The sequence below is a fragment of the Drosophila gunungcola genome (assembly GCF_025200985.1).
Source record: "Drosophila gunungcola strain Sukarami chromosome 3L unlocalized genomic scaffold, Dgunungcola_SK_2 000005F, whole genome shotgun sequence".
Taxonomy (NCBI): domain Eukaryota; kingdom Metazoa; phylum Arthropoda; class Insecta; order Diptera; family Drosophilidae; genus Drosophila; species Drosophila gunungcola.
The window spans coordinates 4897516-4918670 of record NW_026453180.1 but is presented as its reverse complement, the minus strand read 5'-3'; the positions used below and the strand labels follow the sequence as shown (position 1 = coordinate 4918670).

Below are 21155 nucleotides of genomic sequence, written 5' to 3'. Positions count from 1 at the left end.
CCACTTTAATGTGGCAACATTCAGTGCTAAGTTTTTCCTCCCCAAAAAATCATTAACATTCCGCGTGAAATTTTACAACATGGCGCTGAACAAACAACTCTCCAAATGCCTTTCCTCGAATCCGCCGCTGCAATTGGCACTGCCCAAGTCATTTGCATCTGGCTTTTTCGGCCCCGCGGCTCGACAGTCTCCATTAAGAATGCAATTTGCAAAAGATCACCACCAACCAACGGGCCAACTGAAAAACCACCGCCAATCTGCACCACCAAAAACTGAGTGAGTATAGCTGCAGGTTCCGTTCCTGTGCGGAAAGCCACTTGACAAGTTGTTTTATTAATTTGTCAAGACATTTTGGGCTGATGGGTGAAATTTGTGGCCGCAGAAGAGGAGATGAGTTGACGGCGGCAGGAGAAAATTAGAGAATCACCAAGATGATGAAGCTGGGAGAAAAAAGCGACAACAAATTGGTTGAAAAAGTAAGTCAAATTGTGCGTATGCATAAGGAGAACTTGAAGTCCGAGGTTTTCTCTCTGCTTTCTTTACTTTTCCATTAGCCTTAATCTGTTTCGTTATTTATTATATGATTTACTTTTTTCTCAACTTTTCTGGTCATACCATAATAAGTTAAAGATTTGAAATCGAAACTGGCAAAGAACTTTAGTGCACCATAATTTAATTCTCAGCTTTCACTTCAAGATCCAGCCATTTTATTGAAAATTACCTTGCCATAGTCAAGCCACACATTTTTATTGGGTAACACTTTTTTTTTTATAACTGATTGATTAGTTTGATATAGTAACAGACTCCAATATGTTTCGTCACATTTTTTTACTCTTTTTTTTTAAATTACTACGTATCTTTAAAAACTTTTTAATTAACGAACGTGTAAATAACTTGTTCTTAAGTTTGGTAGAGTAACAGACATTAAAGTGTTAAAACGTTTAGTGTACTTGGTCGCACTATGCATAAAATTGGCGCCACAAATCTCATGAGTGGGTGTACATTTGACGGCGAAATTACATGATATAAATTTCATTTCGCTCACCGAGAAAAAAGGCAAATTTCACATTTGTTTTGAACAAGGCAAACAGACAAGGAGACGACCGCTGACTGCTGACCAGTGACAGTAGCCATCGCCAGGCCGCCCACTGCATCCGCCCCCTGTTGCAGTGCCGCAGTTGCAACAACAAGTTGCAACATTGCATGTTGCTTCTGTTTCCACGCCGGCGACAAGTGAATGTTGGCTCAGCGGAGACGGAGCAGACACCCGCATTGATTTTTTGGCCCCCGACTTTTCCCCCATCAACTCCTCCAATTCCGATTCCAACTTGACTCCCACTTGCTCCTTTGCCGCCAGCCTGGCATTTTCATTTTCATTTCCATTTCATTGGACTCTCTCTGCGGACGGGCGGCTTTAATGAGTTGATTTCTGTCTCGTTTGGAAAATTGCAGTCTCCGTCGTCTGGGGCTCAAACTCCAAGGTGAAAAGTCCGCCGTTGTTTGAGGAGGTTAGGTTAATGTTAATGTTAATGACGTTTTTAAGCGACATGACGCGATGCGGCCACTGCTGCTAGTTGCTAGTTGCCAGTTGTTATTGCCGCTGCTTCTGTAAGGCAATTTTAATTAATTTAACTGATTGTTTCGATGGCAGACCCTCAGAAACTACTGACAAATCATTAACATGGCAATAGATAATCGCAATCGATCGGCAATCACTCAATGAATGAAACATTGAATAGGAGCTAATTTAAATAGGCAAATTGGCTTTCGGTGTTTAGCAACGAAAATAAAGAGATAGTCTCAAAAATGCAACTGTGTTGTTTTTATAAATGTATTGTGTTAAATTTTAAAAATACTTGAACAACACTTTATTATAATAGCTGTATAAACAGGAGGGCTGTTAAGCCTATAACTATGAAATGAAATATTTATCTGTGAGCAAGCTAGTGTGCCCAAAGTTTAATCAATTTTGTTTGAATGTGCAAACAGGATACCCCTCCATCAACCCAGTGATTGTAAGTTTTCCTGAATGTGGGAAAACTTGAATGGTTTCATATGACGCCGGCCGGCTCACATGTGTGTTCCTCCCTGGAAAATGCATTAAAGCAAAGTCAAAGTCATTGGTCCTGCCGCCCCTTCTCCTTTTCATATCAATGTCACGAACTGACAGCTGGCAAAAGTTTCCCCCTCGTCTCCTTGGAAAATAAAATGCATTGTCAGAGAGTGTCGACTAATTTTTATTGATTTTGGCTTTGCATGCACTTGTTTGGCGCAACTTGAATAATAAATGGATGCTTTTTCCTTTCCCCACTTTGTCTGATGGAAACACATGGGAGCATTCTCGCCATTTATTGCCATGGTAAACGGATTGTGGAACGAAGAGTAGGAAACCAGTCTAGGACCCACATGAACTTGACCCTCCCCCCATTTCCAACTTTTCCCGATGGGGGGATCACTCCAGCCAGTCACTTTGTGATCCACCTCTCTTTTTGTCTGGGGCTATCTATTCAAAACTAATTACACGCTTTAATATGGAAGGGCGCGTGTTTTTCCACCTCATTCTCCTCCGTTTTTCCCTGCACCATTAGTCAGCTGTTTTGGGCGGGTAAATGCAGTCATGGATACGTTTTTCCTTTTCTGTTTTTCCTCGCCGTTATTATGAGTACTCTCGAGTGCAGTGCGAATGCACTTATCATCTATGTTTTCCTAACGGTGCCACAAATGAAAAGTGGGAGTGGTGGAATGCCAACACCCTCAACATTCAATTAGAACACGATTTTTGATCGATAAACGGAGTTGGAGGCGCGACCATGCCAGAACTTTAATTACTTAATTTTGAAAATGAATTTAAGGTGCGGTATGGATATGAAAACTTTAATGACTCCATTTGGTGTTGACGAAATGAGTTTACATTAGTGGCATACTATTAAGCTGTTCAATTATGATTTTTCTAAAAAAAAAGTTAAAAGAAAGTCACTGGTCCATTTTTATTGTAATTCTTGAATTTTGTTTTTGTTCTACTGTGTTTCTCATATTTGAATTATTTTAGAACTATTAATAAATTTATGAATATATTGGGGAAAATAGATAGTTATATTTCCCTTTTTGTAGAACTTAATCTTTAAAATAGTTTTATTTGCTCATATTTTAATATTAGATTAAATTTCCTGATTTAATGAATTCTCTCTCCTCTTTAAATTAATTATACCTTCTCTATACAGTTTCCATTATAAACCAGTTAGCTCGCATAATTTATTTGGGAAAAAAAACCCCTACCCTCTAAAAAACACCGCATTAACTGGAAGTGCTAATGATGCAACGAATCTTTTTCGCTCGATCTCCGAGATCTGCGCTTAAGATAAACTTATCAAAACTCATTTGCCTCGCGTGTTTCTCTAATTGATTGTAAGCCCCAATCTTTCTTTCCCTTCTCGGCAGAGATTATTCAAAACAACTTTTATAAGGGCGAACCCTTTGCGTTCCATTTCGCAGCGGATTAAGCAAGCCTGTACAGTGTTAACTGGGTCAATTTGAAAGTCGGTTTGGTTATCTCAGTGGCTCTTTTTTTTTTTTTTTTGGCTTTTATCTGCGATGGGGAAGTGCGTGCCGCGAAGTTGAGTCAAGTGAAGTGGTTGAGTGTTTGGGAGTGTTGGACTGACTGAACTTTTGTGGGCAGACAGGTATGAGATAAATGCGTTTCGGGCGGGAGGAGGAAACGCCGTCAGGTTGATGAATGGATTTGGTTTACTTGGGAACAGGTTGCAAGTTGCCATCGCCGGAGGAAGGAGGCGGCAGAAGAAAAGCTGATTTCGTTCTGGGTGTGCACAGAGTGCCATAAAATTGAATTATACCCCAGTACTTGAAACGCGAAAGTTTTCTGAAAATTCAACGAAACTTTCCGGCAATATTAAAAATAAAAGTGCAGTTTTAACCTGTTAAAAAGACTTTCACAAGCTTAAGTTCTGCTTGAAGTATGCTCCCTCCTCAAGTAAACTTATGATTTCTTTTAATTTTTGTAATTTGTTTATGGAATAATAGGTGCGCATTTAGCTGACATTCAAGTTAATTTTTAACATAACCTATCATATTTTCCTTGAAGATTTATCTCTGTCTCTATCCCAACTTCTGTAAGAAAATATCTTAACAAGGTGTATTAACTCATTGACTTCTCGCTAAAAAGCACCCACAAGAAATGGTTGTCTTTACGTTTTGCTTGGCTCAAAGCCAAACCCATTAAAATCATGGCACCAGCTTGACTTTGGTAATGAAATATTCAAATGACAACCAACCGAGTTGGGCAAGACCTCATAGCATAGGAAAATATTTCAATTTTTAATGCTAATTGCGTGCCAAGAGCATTGGACAGCCAAAGCGGAACGACCCTGAGTGGGGCCATATTGGATATCGAATATTGATCGGGTTGGGAGCAGTCTTCAACTGCAATTTGAGTTTTGTAAAACTAGGGATTTTATGGAGGGTATACAGATACATGAGTGAGATATCAAACTTGATGTTCAAAGTAATATACATAGAGCTATGAATGCCATTCAACGCTTCACTGACAGTCCAACCAAGAGGCGATTTTAAAGTGCAACATTTAATTGCGTGCTGGGGGGAAATGTGGGTGGCATATGGCGGAAAAGCGTGGGCGTGCGTGCCATTGCTCAATGGGAAGAGACGGAAAAAGACAAACAGACCCCTCATGGAGTGCCCAAACATAAATAAAAATTTAACAGAGTTGTGACAGTTAACAAACGGAAAGTGCAGTGGCCATTGACAAAGTGGGGAAATACAGGGGTTGAAGGGGGAAACTCTATAAGAGGAGGAGCGCCACAAGTGACCATTAAAAACAATTGAGGCGCCACAAAAAAAATATATATACAAAAAATAAACAGAGAGGGAAGCCACTGCCCGATGTCTCCATTAAAATAGCAAACGCTGCGTGGGTTTGCCCCCATCAACGAGTTTTCCAAAAAAAAACAAACAAAAAATCGGACAGTGCAAGACCCTGCAGCATAAGGTTAAAGGCTCAGCCATTTCCCCACCTCTTCACCATTTTATTTGCATCCTTGCATTTTTCCCATAGCCCATAGCCGCCAAAAGGAAATTAATTTATATGAAAACAGTTTTTTCCGCTGGCCAACTTTTTGTTTTTGGGGCCATGGGAAGCAGGAAAAGCGGCACTGCGTGGAAGTTTTTCTATTCGCTCTTTCCATTTCCATTTTTTTTCCAATGCACATTGTTTGCAAAAATTGTTTTTTGCTGCCGGCTCGTGTTTTGTTTTTATAATGAATTGGTTTTGCTGCTTCTTAAAGTTTAATTTGAGCTTTCTTTGGTTGTTGATATTGTTTTCGCTATTATTGTAAACTGGTTTGCGCCTAATTGAGACATAACTGTTGTTTTTAATGCATTTAACATTTTCCTTGGGAATTATGTCAGTTGGCTAAGCAGCAAAAGAGGCGGTGGAAAAACGAGGGAGTGGTCTCTGAATTGGTTTGCAGTTTCTTCCTTATGTTGTTTGGATATGTTGCCAACAGCACGCATTATGCGCCCAGGAAAAGGGGCAGTTGGAAAAGTGGGCGGGGAGCGGTTGGTAAGGGTGTGGCTGGGTAGCAGTTATGGGAACGAGGGAACATTGCACAAAAATGCATTAATTTGTTGTGTATTGTTTGTTAATATGAGACATCATTTGCTTGCTTTTAAATGAGGTTGGAAACTCCCCCAAATAATTAGGTACGAAAATTACTCAATGAATTTGTTGCTTAACTTAACGTTATTATTTAGGTACAAAAATTATTTAACGAATTTTTTGCTTAACTTAACAAAAAAAATTCATGACAAGATTGAAAATAAGGATTATCCGCTGTGTGTTATGTATTTTTCTTAGCTCTCTTTATATAAAGCTATCTATTTACTCAAGCACAATATCTGCACCCAATTAGTCATCATTGGCTAAAATCCAGTCGAAACGAGTTTATTTGAAGTTCTTTGATAAAGTCCACATTAATCATTTAAGCAATTGCTATAAATAAACGCACCCGTTTCTTATCCGAGACAACATGCATAATGTTTTCAGAACAGTACTTCCAACTTCAGCATGGCATATATGCGGGTTTTGATAATCTTGTTTATTCCCTCTTATTTTTTCCATCTTTCGCTACTATTAAGCGGAATTGTGAGCTGTCAACATATCACAAATGTTTATTTTTATTTGTTCAATTTTCAATTCGCTTGCTTTTTTGTTTCGAACACGACAAACTCAAAGTTCTGACATCATGCGCGGTCCGCAAATAGGTTCCCAGGGTTCCAATTAAATTCAGGGAGTGCCCTCGAGCCCGCTTCCCAAAAACTCCACTCGAAAAATCATATTAAATTGTATTAGCAAATTTATTGCATTTAAGCCAAAGACATGACAGCGTATTTCGATGAAAAGGGGGGCGCAAACCACGCACAGGAAAACATGCAAAACCAACACACCTACAAAAAAAAGGGGTTTTGGGTTTCGGGCGCTTTGGAAAACGCAGGAGAGCGCTGGCAGAAATGTCAAATTGGCAGACAAAACAGTTACAAGATTTGAATGGCAAGAAGCGAGAGGAGAAGCGAGGGGGCCGGCAAATGATTGAATGAGCGACTGAGTGAATGAATGCATGATTGAGTGAGTGCCTGTCTATCCTGCCCTCTCTCAATAAACCCCCACACACCGCCGCCCCTGGACCAAAGCAAATGCTTTCAAGTCGTTTGCCAATGCAATTGGCAAACAAGGAAGCAAAACGAGCTGCTGTCAATTCAAAATGATCCGCACAGACAGTTAAAATAAAAAAATTACAGAGGGGGTGCGAGGTGGAGGCTGATCGCCGGCAAAAAGCAGAGGAGAATCCTCCACCGCCTAAGCGACGCGAGAAAAATATATAAAAGACTAGAAACACATAGATTTAACACCGAAGTCCGGAATACCCTGAAAGATATAACATAGTTGCTTGAAAAAATAGTGGAGCGATTGATTCGTAGCAATTAGGCTATATATAGAATAATACTTAAAATAATCTAAAAGATATGGTCGGTTGAAAAGATAATAAAATAAAATTAACCTAATATTAAGAAATTTACCAAACAAAGACTAAAAAATTTGTAGTTTCTAGATTTCTAAATTTCCTAAAAAAAATATCAATATTTTCTACATTTTAGAAAGGATTTCTTACATTTAGGCTATTGCTCTAGAATTAAAAAAAAAAAAATACAATTATAGACAAAAATAGATAGAAAATTAACCCTTTGTAAAGTTATTAGAATAACAAAAATTTAGTCCTACATTAGACTCTTTCTTGCTAAGTTTAGGTTAAAAACAAAAAATCCCGATCCCCCTTTTAAAGGGTAAATAAAGCAAACACGAACGCGGCAAGAAATTAATGAAAATGCAAATGGGAAGCGACAGTCGAGGAAAAGCTGGAAAACTGTTCGATTCGCAAATAGCGTTGAATTTGTTCAGGTGGCGGCCCACCTCAGACCGTCTGGTCTGGTCTGGTGGTGTGGGTCCAACTCCTAGCTCAGTGGGTCAACGAACTATCCACCGGCCACACCTCATTCAAGCCCAGCTGGAATGACCCACCGACTTTGATAAACGATTCGAGGCGATTTCATAACTGACCCTGACACGCCCCGTAGAAAGAGAGGGCGAATCAAGTTTAATGATCTCTACTTAATTTGATTCAAGGGTTTGCTTGGCAGAGGGATTTTCTGTTTGATAAATTGTCGAGATCAGTTTGTCTTAATGGGGATAAGAGCTAAGGAATTTGTAAATAATGTTGCTACAATCACAATGGAAATGAAAATCTTAGACGAATAAGTGAAGATCGTTAAAGATTTGAGAAAATTGGGAAACGCTAGCAATATCAATATTTAATATTATATATATTTTTTTGAAAAAGAACTTTGAAGATTCATTTTTTTATAGAAATGAATTTATACTGACATTTTTATATTTTCTTTTGCACAAAGAAACCTTTGAATTTCATTTCATTTAAAAACGTATTCTAGGCAAGTGCCCAACAGCTTCGAGTTCAGTTACAAACAACCAAGCGGACAGGAAAGTTAAAACCTTTTTTTTTCTATTTTTCAAAGAAGAAGGAGTACAAAAAGTAAAACATAAATAAAAATTATTAACAACAAGCCCTAGTCATGGCAGATGATGACGATGCCCAGTTCGATGCCGTGGACTCGGGAGCGTCGAAGACCTTTCCGATGCAGTGCTCGGCATTGCGAAAGAATGGTTTTGTCATGCTGAAGGGACGTCCCTGCAAGATCGTGGATATGTCCACCTCAAAGACGGGTAAACACGGCCATGCCAAGGTCCATCTAGTGGGCGTAGATATTTTTACCCAGAAGAAGTACGAGGACATCTGCCCCTCCACCCACAACATGGATGTGCCGCATGTGAAGCGCGAGGAATACCAGCTAACCGATGTCAGTGACGATGGTTTCGTCACTCTGATGGGTGATGATGGGGAAATACGCGAGGATCTAAGGGTTCCGGACGGAGAATTGGGTGGATCTCTACGCTCTGAATTCGACGGTGGCAAGGACCTCCTCCTGACTGTTTTGACGGCCTGTGGTGAGGAATGCGTCATTGCGATGAAGAACAATACGGGATTGGACAAGGGAGGAGGATGAAGGCGGACAAGGGGACTAACGAAGGTGTGGACGGTGCGGAGTGGTATTTAGATAAAACACCAAACACAATAAATAAAACTCTAGATCCGATATATTGTCAATTTCATTGGGTTTTATACGCGGGTTTTATTTAACTTAGGTATCCTAAAACGGAATGATAACTGCATTGAAGGTGTGGACGGTGCGGAGTGGTATTTAGATAAAACACCAAACACAATAAATAAAACTCTAGATGCGATATACTGTCAATTTCATTGGGTTTTATACGCGGGTTTTATATAACTAAGGTATCCTAAAACGGAGTGGTAACTGCATTGATTAAAAAAATTGAATATTAAAACATATATCCGGCTATTGAATTCAAAATGTTGTTTTTCATACTAAATGTAACGTCAAAAATAGTTAGATGAAAAAGAAAAAGGAATGTTTTGATATTTAAAAGAACTAAAAACCGCCCTGGATGAAAAGTATATAGATTTTATACTCAATTATACCCAAGCAGTTAAATTGACTGTTTTTTTTATCAGTAGCCATAATTTTTAATGAAAAACTGAAATTTGGCGATGACCATTAAAGTTAAACAGAATTCATGGTTTTAATTAATCTTTTGTAGACTATTAATTGTAATTTATTGTTTTAATTAGTGGATTGAATTTATTTAAGCAAGCAATTCAATCTAACGTCTATAGATGACCAATGCAATAACAAACATCGTTGTCAATTAATCTTTGTCATTCTATATATCCTACAGTTATTCTGCGGGTAATGGGGTTTAAATTGAATCATTTATTCGTATTAAGTTTTTAATTTTGTCTTAAACAATGATCATCAATTCATTTATTGAATTTTGATATAATTTGCAAAGACCAAAATTGTAGAACAAAATAAAGATACAAAATTAAATTACAGATGTAACGAGGGGACCACTGTAGAGCAGCTGGCCATGCGGGTCCTTTCACTGGAGCTGGATAACCCAACCCACAGTCAAAAATGCCCCAGTTCTGGAAAAATCTTTGGCTTGTAATAGACTCCCTTACAGATCCACCTAGAAGGTCACAGGACAGCGTTTTTCGTGAAATTCCCGTTAGTAGTCGGAGTCTGCAGACTTTTTTGAGTTTGCAAAGGGGCAGGAGGCCCAAACGATTGTTGATTCCATCTATAAGCCGCCATGTGGCTTTCTCGCCAAGCACTTTGGAGCACCAGAAAAACCGGAAGTTAATAATGCAGGCAGACACATCGGCCTTTCAGAATTTCGTGCGGGAAATGTACGAGGGATATTACGATCTCGTAATCTCACAGGAGCGAAGAAAACACGGCTTTCAACCAGATCAGCAGCTGAACATTCGCAGGCTGGGATTCAAGGATCTCGTGCGGCTTCAGGCATTGGCCAATGACTTGTGGAAAAGGATGGACAGGGGACGCAAGCAGAAGTACAAGGAACTGGCCCTGGAGGCACTGCATCGCCGTCGTTTGCGCCTGCCCCCCGATCCCTTTCGCATACCACCACATATCAAAAAATCATCCAACAAGTTGAAGAAAACTAGATCCGTTTTTGTTCGATTTTGAAAAAAAAGTGAATAACAGGAACCAACATGTTCATTTTCCTATTAATACTGCATTTAATTATCACGAAACTTTGTGAGCAAACAACCAAAAACTAAATTTTCGATTATAAAAGAAATGAATTTAATGTTTCTTTAGTAAAAAACTACGTTTACTTTGAGAGTGGGTGGTTATAAATTTAATCTATTGGATTGGCTTGTAAACTTGATTCAATTTGATATGCATCCTAATTTTTCAAAGCTTAGTTAGTTAACTAATGCTTCGTACACTCCATAGATGGTTCGAGACTGACCGCAGCTACATTCGATTAGCATACGGATTACTGTGTCCATATCCGGCCTACGTGTGCATAATTAGCCGCTCTTTAATCCGCCTGCGCTTCCATCTAAAACGTTGGGAAATGCAAAAGGGAAAACATTTTTCTGGCTGAGGAAATCGACGGGGGTCAATTTAGGATATATATAACTATTTAAAAGAGGAAGTTCAAAGTGATTTTTCTTACGCCATTTCTATTCATCAAACGTTAGTCGTCTTCAACATACCTGGAAAGAAAAACAAATAAATTAATAAAATCAGCAATATGAATTACATTTTACAAAGAAATAAGTACACAACAACATTTTCCCTCCTTAACATATACATTAAAAATTATTAGCTCTATCAGACCCACACGACCTATAAATAAATTCGAATTCCCCCGAAGGAATTCGCTATCTTTGCGCTCCGCAACCAAACTCCCGTCGCAGAACCCCTTCCTAAAAATGTCTTAATTCAAAATGTGTCATTTTCCACACCTAAAACGAGTCCAAAAGCGCAGACCAAATCGAAAACACTGCAACTCGAGGCAATTTCCAGCTTTCGGAGAATTTAATTGCATTTTCTGGGCGAGATCAAGGGGTGGGCGGGTGTATAGGTGGCCCGGGGGCGTGGCATTAAACACATTTGCTCACACGTTTTGGGAAAAGAGAAGGCGCCAGGGGAAGTCGATTCGTGTGACATTTTTGTGACATTTAAAATGGAGAATTTGTTATTTCCACCTACACACAAAAACTTAAATGGGTCAGCGATGTGTTACCACAAAATAACTTTAAGTTCTCAGCATAAATTACTCCTTCTCAGGCATTTTTTCTCCATTTTCCCCTCTGTTTTGGTAACCCAAATTCCCCAATCGAGGACCCCGCCCTGTTGTCCTACTTATGCAATCTTATGCTTTCCCATAAAAAAAAAACAAAACAAAAAACTGAAAACTGAAAACAAGTGTTGAGCCCGAGGCTAAGGGCCTGACCGATGATTTCGATGAACGACGAACGACCGATCGATGGATCGATTGGCTTTCCCCTCTTTTTTTATACCTATATATTTGCATTCGCCCGGAGACTAAAATCGAACATTTGTTTTAACGATAATGCATCTCCGCCCCTGCGCTCTTTATTTCCACTTTTTATGAGCGGGCCAAGCAATTAGTGCTTGCCATTTATGGCTCACACACTCTCAGGAGTGGAAAAGCTGGGAAAACCTCACGAAAAGCCGTTACGCAATCTCCGAGATAAAGCTAAGAATTTATGCCTGGCGGCTAATCATCGGTTGCCGCGCGATGACTGCGGACTTTTCAGTCACTAACTAACTAGCTACGGAATGGATCATGTGCTAAGTGATCGTCATTATCCCCGCAGAACCATCTGTATTCTGGATTCTGTGACAAGTGCACGTAATTGAGTATCGCCTCCAGGGAGGAGCAGAGTATAGTAATCCAAGTTGATGGCTTTGGGAAAGAGGAAAAGTCCATGAACGAGCTAAAGATTGGGCGATAACTTGCAGCAGGTTTATGTTCTTGAGCGTCAGGAAATTATAAGGGGGACCAAACTATAAATGTGAAAGTAAACTTGGGTTAAAGAGTGGACTTGTTGGATAGTTAAGAATTCACAAGGAATTCCAAATGGAGATAAATAGTGCAGTAAAATATCAGATTTATTAAAATTGTTATTATAGTGTTAGCAATAAATTATATGGGTTTTTAACAAGAAAGCTTTGTCAATAAAATAAAAAATTGAATTGAAATCATTAATAAAAAGGTTTTATGAAAATGTTTCTTTTAATAGGCAATAAGAAATGAATACTTTACTGTGGAATATACATACTTTTAGTACATATAAAATATTTTAAAATAGATCTACAAAAAAGTAAGTAAATTTCAATTACTTGGGTTTTTCATGATATTCGCTTTATCCACCATTTTAGCCAATGAAGAGGGCAAACCAAAGCGACACGTTTAAGTGCAAAAGTCGGCTGACGGATTGATGTGGCTTCACGTGTGTCAGCGGCAAATGTAGCACCACCGAAACCACAAGATACGAAATAAAACAGCACCACACACTCAGCTACGGATACGGATACGAGTACGAGTGCACCGAGAACTGCAAGCTGGTGGCAAATGTTCTGTTGGTGAGTCACCACCCAGTTTGAAACTAGTCATACCCTGGTTTGCCACTTACCACTGCTCTCCTGTTCCTTTTACCCACACCCACTCCGCCCCCTTTAAACGTCACCCTCTCTGAATGAGCACACAATTGTTGAAACCACATTGGAAACAACCAGAAGTACACTGGGAAATAAATAAGGGTAGTATGTTAACCATTTTCTTTTCCGACCAAAATTACTGATCATATATTTTCAAGCGAAACAAAAATGACGAAATATAAATGTACCAATCATCTTTTTAGTATGCTTCTTAAATAAGTATAAGTAAATATATTAAACATATTTTGGTATCTGGTATTTTTTTAATATATATCTTTTAAATCAACCGAATAAAATAATGAGTTCTTTTCAAGTGCAAAAAGAAGAAAACTAAGGAAAGAGCATAAAAATTGAAGGAAATTGAGGAAGGCAGGGGGGTTTTTAAGCATGGGGAAGGAGACGTCCCTGAAAAATATCGATTTCGCTTTGCTTATGGACTTTGGGCTGCCGCTTCCTCTTTCTCTCACTCTTCTCAATTTCTCAGTTTGTTGGATTTTGTTTTGCTTGTCGCCTGCTAAGAAGGCATTCACCTCATTTCCTCCAGTGGACAGAAAAATGTACGGGAGGTAGTAAAATGCAGAGTGGTCAGAGGATCATTGCATAATGCTCGCTTTTGTGCGAGTGTGCGTGCGAAGACGGCTTATCTGCTCTTCCCTTTTGTTAATCAGGAAGAGCTCCCTTGAATAAATGGACGATTCCTCTGAGACCCTTTCTGCAAAGTTTAATACCCTTTAAAATGATGTTACAAAATCCGCAATTAAATGTAATAGTAAATTTAATTTAAAAAAAAAGTGATAAAAACGGGTTTACTTTTTTTAACATATTCTTTATGATAATCAATAAATTGAATTTAATTTAAGTTTTTTGTACGCTACTTTTATTCAAGATTTTGTTTGCTTGCATTTTGCATTTTACCCTAAAAAATTTTGAACCATTATTAACAGCTTAAAACTGAATGAAAAAGAAAAAACAAATTAAAAAAACATACAAAAAATGACAAATTTACAACTTTAAGAGTATGTTAAGCAACGGCTTTAATACTTCCCCTTTCCTGTTCAACTTTCTTTTCTTGCATGAACCAATAAAAAATATTGTTTCCCTGCTAATTTATGATCGCATCTGTTTGTGCCAATTGATCTCTGGGTTGAGATCGGCAGATTGTGTTACATGCGAATTTAATTTCTCATTTATTTTTTGTTAACCCTATTTTTGAAATGTAATTTGCGGGCAAACGAAAACTGCCAAAAAAAAATAGCGTCAATAAATTGTTTGCTTTTTAGCTTCGCGAGTTATTTTCGAATGGTTTTTTTTAGGTTCCCTCGCTTATCTCCAGAGTGTTTCTTTAATGAGTTTTGCCGTTGTTCTCTTTTTCTTTATCGCAATTGGCAAACTGTAAATTAATGTCACCGAAATGGCAGCCAAACCAATTTGGAAGAGGGGAGGAAAACCGCACAAAAAGAGAAAAACAAGCGACAAGACCGGGCCAAAACCGCTTGTTGAACCACTGACAGATTTCCCTACCTTTCCGATCGCCCCGCGCGTCAATTCGTCAATTGTCAACATTTGTCAGTCTTAATAAGTTTTGCAAATGTTTAGCAAAATCTCAATTTATGCTCATGTTTCTGTGGGGTCTGGGTCTGGGTATGGGAATGGGAAATGGAGGTTAAGTGGAGGTTTACTGCTTCGGTTTCGGTTTGGGTTGGGCCTTTGGACCCATGGGGAGATTTATGCTCGCCTTGGGTAACTTGGAAAAATTATGGAAGCCGGTCTGGGTCTAAGAAAATATTTTGATGAAGCTAAAAGGTTGCAAAAATGGCAACGGGTTGGTCAATAGTTGTATAAAATATGTTTATTTACTGCCATTTTAAAGATTGATATGAAAAGGTATTTCCTGGTACTCTGTACTTTATATTAATCATATCTCTTTTTTGTCGATTACATTTATTTTTTTCTGAAATTTTAATATAAATAATCTAGTCACTCTGGTTCTATATCGCACTATATTGAGTTGAGAGATTCAAGCTCGATACATTCGCCTAATAGATAAAAGTCAATGAACCACTTAATTCTAAATTCTGTAATGAGTTTAAAGACCCTTAAGCTCTCCCACTCAACCAATTTCTGGTTTCTTTTTCCTCCCATTACAGACTAACAGCAATTTTCAATTTACTTTTCAACTAAATCGAACCAGACAAGCACTGAAAGCTGGCCATTATCTTGGCTTAGCACTATCCAAGGCAAAAGCAAGGCCCCTTGACCAAACCACCTCCTTTGGTAACAAGATGGACTGCCTCATTTGCTGGATTTATGGACTGCGAATGGAGCGAAGACTCATTGTCCTGCCTTGGGGGCTCCTTGAGCGCCATGAAATATGAATGTGGAACCGAGGGACAGGTGACCAAGGCAACTTGGTCTACCCATGGGATGAATACCCATACTTATAGCCATACCCCCTTCCTAGTTCAACATTCGCACGTCGGTGCAATTTGCGGCATGCAGCAAACTTTCACATGGCGAGGCAGGCAAATTAACAGGCCCCCAAAATAAAAGTATAAATAAATCCACTACAAAATGTGCTCCACTAAAAAACACCCACAAACTGCGCGCGGATTCAAGGAAAATTAAGTCTCCTGCGAAAATTCAAATGAAAGTGAAGTGAAGTAAGTGAAGTGAAGAATTGATGGACACGGTGTTACCTTTCCCAGTATCTCGACTGCATGTGTGTGGGTGTGTGGGCGGGGCACCATTCCAATCCACACAAATTCGCACACACATGACAAATGCCTTGGAAGGCTCGCCAATTTAATTTATGAGCCTAGCGATCTCTATGCGATGACTATCGCCCGACGAAGCGTAACGCCCTCCTGGCATCCGGCGGCGGGTCCAAAGCGGTTAGCGGTTAACGGTAAACAGGGCCCGACTAATGCGATTAGCTGGAGGTGGGAGTGTTTTCGATATATATAGAGGGGGTGGGGCAATAAGCTCTATAAATGACAAAGTCAAGTATCGGATAAACAGTGCATATAGAATTTAAATTACAAATTAAATGTTAGTATTTGCCACAAGTTCTAAAAAAGATAAACTCAAGTATCAAGTATAAAAAAGGTACAATTTATCTTTAAAATATATATATATATATTTATATACAAGACTTTAAAAATTATACTTTTGTACAAAAAGTTGTGCGGCGAACAATGTGGTGTTAATATATATTCTTTTTGAAAATTTCTGTTGCCGTTTTTACCGTGTCACGTGCTCATCGCTAAACCCAAAACTGTAGCACATTTATCGAATGCTCAACAAGCGCGATTTTCGATAAGCTCACACTCCATCCACACATGAAAGGGAGGAAGAAAAAGCCAGGTGGGAGGAGGCGGTTGGCACCCGTTTGGGGAGCAGGCTAAAGGATCGCTGGTTCATTTCGTTATCCGCCATCCGATTTGCTTAATTGCATAAATTTTTATTTGCCATGGCCGATCAGGCATTGCGATATGCAAATCGGGATCTCCGCTGGTCCAAAGGAAAATCGGAGACGAAAGAGATGGATGGGCGGGGTGGAGAGGAAAAGCAGCGCATTAAATCACAAAAACTGAATAACTGAAAATGGTAGCAAGGAAAACCAACCGACGACTGGCGACTTTCGCTTGAGCCAAAATCAAGCCGAAAAATAAACGAAAATTCTTCAGTTGACAGCCAGCAAAAAAAATGCAAAATCAAAGAGATCTTCGGGTGTGCTCAAGCTTGACCGCTTGTGTGTGGGAATTTCGGAAATTTTCCGACCACATTTTCTTCCTCTAGCAAAGGTCAGTGTGGGACTTTTACTTTTCTCATTTGGCTGCGGCCTTTCTGCGGTTTTCTCTGTTCATTTGTGGCCCGTGGCGTTGGTTTTGGTTCACAGGTTTTTCGTTATTAATTGTTTCCCTGGGTAATTAAGAGTGCCGGCAGAAAGTGCTTTTGGATGTAAACATTCGGTCAGTCAATCACTTTAAAAGCTATTTTATTGATACCCATAAATTTTTGGAAGCGTTGACTTGCAATAAAATTAATGCAAAGGACATTGCAAAACTGTTGGGGCTCAGAAGGGAAATTTAAAGTCTCGAGTTGCATTTTAAAAATGTTAAAAAAATAATTTACTTAAAATTACTTTTACTTTTTTTGGTATAATGACAAAAACCTTTAATAGATCACCGATTCATTTTTCTCAATCAATTTGAAAATAACCATAAATAACCTTTATCGATAAACTGTGCCCTTCGACCCTCTATAATGACTCCCCCACCACAACCATGTAATTCCAGTCTATCCACACACAATTTGCTTTAATTTCAGGCCCCATCAGATGCATTCCAGCTGAGAACTTTGACAGCAATTCTTTTCCCCGATCACTCTGCACAGCAAGCAATAAGGGAAAAATTCCGGGCTGTCAAAAAGGAGATTGCCGTAAATCAAATCCTTGACTTTGAGAATGGCAAAAGGCGAAGGAAGATCGACCCTCACAATTCGCTTTAGATTCCCTTGGCATGTCGCACATGTTTGGAGCACTATTTATAACACCGAATCCGCTTCGGCTCCAGTATTCCCCTCCATCAACTCTTCGCTTATCGCTCTGTGGTTTACTAAAATCCGAGAATCCAAAAGGCAGAGCACAGAGAAGAAGACACAAGACTGCACAATTAAGTCTGCTGGAGAAGATAGATGCGTGGATCGTCCCCTCTACAAGTTACTCTGCCACTTCTAGAGTTGATAATAAAAATTCCTCTCGCTCTTCATCATTTCGAAGCGCTTGTTCCACGTCTATTCATAGAGTTGTTTTCTAGTCATGATGGAATGGCTTCGACTCGTATTTTTAGATACGCACAGCAGTTGCAGCAGTGCGCCTTTGAAATGTATCTGGCGGATGCATCTTAGCGGCCATGCCTAATTCAAGAATCACAAAGATTCCGGCAAGATGTAGATGCAAAAGAAAACACCGAAACAGCTAAAGTCCAAATAGTCACTCTGGACTTGGCATCAATTCAGAATGCAGCTTCGCGTATCTCACAGATACTTTTGGCGCTGCGGCATTCCACGCAAGTTAATCACCTCAATTATAGGATGCCCAAGTGGTTTGGCTGTATAAGTTTTAATTGCGCCAGAATTTTGCATCTCTGGTGTCCTAAATATTTTAGTTGGCAAAAAGTTATTTGAAGCGTTTGCTTATCCTCAAAGACAAAAAATATGTTTGTACAAAAGAGAAAAAAAAAAACAAAAATGCTTACTGCTTTTATACCAACTTTAATTTAACCATAAACTATATTTGTATTATTTTACACATTTAAGTATTTATTTTATTCTTAATTTTGCTTTTCTTTTAAGAATTAAATTTTGTACATTTTTAAAAAGGAAATATTTACAGTTAATCAGTGCTCCTGTGCCATTTTATCAAAAATATTTTTAGATATAGACACACATTTTAACCATTCACTAGCCCCTATTGAGTGATGTTAATACCAAGTTATTTAGTCTCAAATTCCACTTTATAATCGTTTTACAGCTTAATGTGGTAAAAATGAGAAGAGGCGGCGGCCGAGAGAATCTTAAATCGCTTAGTGAATAAGCCAAACAAGATCTGTGGACACCTCCCCAAGACACACCCCTTCTCCACCGGGAAACGCTAAGAAATGCGAAACTATTTGAACAACATGCGAACCGGTTCCCAATGAATTTGATGTATAAATTTTGTGTTTTGTCTACCAAATTCAAGGTTAATTTTGAATGCAAAATAAATAATGCTCAGACTCACAAATTAGTTTCCGTTTAATTTAAAGAAATTCATTTACTGCTGAAAAAGATGGACATTAATTAGCGGCTGGCTAATGATTGACTTCAGCAGCTGACACAGTGGCCAAATGAGATTTTCGTTTACAGATAGTTTGACATAATTTGTAGGCGTGTTTTTCCTACTTCCCGACCCCTGCTTTCGGCCAGAAAAACATGCAACAAACAGTTGCATGTTTGTGTGCGTCAAAAGAAGCTGAGGAGAAAAACACAAACTTGATGCGGAAATGCAGATAACAAATCAAAGAGACGGAGAAAATTGAGAGAAAAACCTTTGGAAAATTAATGAGCTGCAAACAATGCGGACATCGTTAAGGGGAAAAAGATTTTTTCGGGAAAACTCAAAAAGAAGAAGGCAGAAGACAAGGGAGTGAGGTCAATATTTGGACACCGAAAATACAGAAAAAAGTAAAAGTTACGCGCTGGGAAAAGGGAAGGGGGAAATCTTCATTTCAGATTGAACAACAAATTGAAAAGATTTTTATGATCTTGACACACGTCAATTAGATCTAGATTCATTTATCAAATCCAATCAAAACAATCCAAAAGGTGAAGAAAAACTAATGTTTAGACTGAGGAAATATAAAAACATGATTCTTCCAGTAAAACACCTTATTTCAAACTTATAATAATCCATTTTACAGCATTTTTATTCTACAGATACTTAAACAATAATTTTTTTTTGCAACAAAAACTATTTCATAATGGGGAAAACCAAACCAAGGCAAAAGCTATAACAAAAATAATGGCTGCAACCGAAATTACCAGGTAAACGTTTCGCTTTTCATTTTACACCTTCTACAAAAACACAAGACCTCCAGACGCAGCCATCAATTGCCGCCCCCTTCAACCCTCCCCCATTAACCCTCCATTTTCCGCTGGTTGTAAACAAATCAAAAGGAGGTCAATCCATATTGGCAGAATAACGTGGAACAAACAACAATAAACAAGAAGAGCTACAATTGCTTGAAGATTAAATGTTTTCAGAACTTGGACAGACAGACGATTGCAAAATCTGAAATGCAAAGTGCGATCACTTAGTGAAAATTAAAAGCAGAGTACCGAACGATTTCCGAAATAATTTCTGTAATTTCAGATTTTGTGCTGGAAAAATCTATTTAGAGCAGGAAATGTTGCGGAATAAATTCGACCGTGTATATATAAAATACTGTTAATTAAAAGTTTGCAGGCGTTTTGAGAAGGGGAATTGCAGATGAGGTCATGACGGAGAGCTTGTTCACCGAAGCAAGTGAATCAATGATCAGGAATGTTGTAATTAAACCGAGAAGAAAGAATCAAGAGCGTTTACATCGGGTGGAAAACAAATGTCAGAGAGTGTACAAAAGTATTACAGACAGTATAATGTTTTTAAAACAGAGGGGGATGATTGCAATGAATGGGGTGTGCATTTAATGCAATAAAGGGTGGGTTAAACATCACAAATGGGAGCAAACACAGCAAGATAAATATCAGAAGTGTGCCAGGGAACTGGGTGTGCATAAATATACTAGTTACAAAATGATGGAAAAGCTCGCAATTTTCTTCGAACACTATTTTCCAAAAAAAGCATACTGGATATGAAAATGGAATCTTTTTTTTTTATATGAAAAATAAATTTGAATATTCCATTAGGGTTTAAATTTTTTTATTTTTCCCTGAGTCGAATTTTGTGAAAATGTAACCAAACTAAAGAGCGGGAACGTTAGGCGACAACAAATTACTTTAAAAAACACAGTAATTATATTCCAAAAGATTTAAAAATAAAAATGTTGGATTTCCTTAAGAATCTTCTAAGAAATATGAGCTATCATTAAAGAAATACACATAAACCTCACTTTTAATGTTTCAATCCCAAATAAGTTTCAAAATAAAAAAAAAAAATCAAGAAGTCTTTGAGATGATCTGGCAAAACTTCTTATGCCATGCTCTATTTTTTTCCAAGAAACAACAACACTTTTCTGACCTTAATTTGGCTTACAAAAAATTACAGGAAAACAGTTAGAGGAAAGAGTTTGGAATGCACTCCATTGTGTTATCCGAATTCGAAAATTATAGATTAAATATTGACAATCATTCTCTGGAAATTTTGTTTAGTTTACTTAAACAATTTCTATAATTTCCGACTTCCTGCTAGATGATTTGTATTTAATTTCTTTAACATATTTCTGAGCCGCGAAGAGTGTGGAAGACAGATTGGGCCTAAAAACTCGTTAGGTCTTCGGTTTTGTGCCTTCGGTTAGGCAATTTGGCTCTAAACTGACCTAAACCATCCCACTACTAATGAGCCATTAACACGCTTATCTCACAGGGGGAAGAAACACGGCTTAGAGACCGCAAAGACTGGCCAAAATTGGCCACGCACATGAGATGGGATTTTTATTTTGGCCCACAGAGACTCGGCACGTGAGCGTTAAAAGCCAAAACACTTTGGGGTCAAGCCGGGAAAATGAAAATGAAAGAGCCGAGCGGCGCGAGTGGAAAATAATATGAATTTCCTCAATTAGATTTCCCAGTCGCTGACCCCAAACCAGGCACGATATAGTAAGAGGGGGGTACATAATCGAAGGAAAACTGGGGGAAAAGACGAATGC

The 21155-nt window shown here is 38.5% G+C and overlaps 3 protein-coding genes across 21 annotated transcripts in view; 2 read left to right on the top strand and 1 right to left on the bottom strand.

Moving 5' to 3' along the window:
- Positions 1–10604, top strand: part of LOC128259048 (uncharacterized) — a 367779-nt gene extending 357175 nt beyond the window's left edge. For all 9 annotated transcript variants that reach the window (XM_052991173.1, XM_052991170.1, XM_052991172.1 and 6 more), the window contains one exon: positions 9577–10604. In XM_052991173.1, the coding sequence (XP_052847133.1) occupies positions 9658–10233 (576 nt within the window). In that variant the 5' untranslated portion in view covers positions 9577–9657 and the 3' untranslated portion in view covers positions 10234–10604. The remainder of the gene's footprint in view (positions 1–9576) is intronic.
- Positions 1–21155, bottom strand: part of LOC128259019 (klarsicht protein) — a 123409-nt gene that overhangs the window by 100285 nt on the left and 1969 nt on the right. The window contains exon 2 of one of the 11 annotated variants that reach the window (XM_052991091.1): positions 10733–10772. The exons of 9 other annotated variants lie outside the window; for them this stretch is intronic. The gene's annotated coding sequence lies outside the window, so the exon portion shown is untranslated. Of the gene's footprint in view, positions 1–10732; positions 10773–21155 lie in introns of those variants that run through there. One more of the 11 variants, XM_052991096.1, reaches the window with a different exon arrangement.
- Positions 8028–8757, top strand: LOC128259052 (eukaryotic translation initiation factor 5A-like). The gene has a single exon (XM_052991183.1). It carries the CDS (start codon positions 8176–8178, stop codon positions 8665–8667), a length of 492 nt encoding a protein of 163 aa, XP_052847143.1. The 5' UTR covers positions 8028–8175; the 3' UTR covers positions 8668–8757.

Bases quoted from the DNA above. Each gene is read 5' to 3' on its own strand.
- LOC128259052 (XM_052991183.1), top strand. From the start codon at position 8,176: ATGGCAGATGATGACGATGCCCAGTTCGATGCCGTGGACTCGGGAGCG.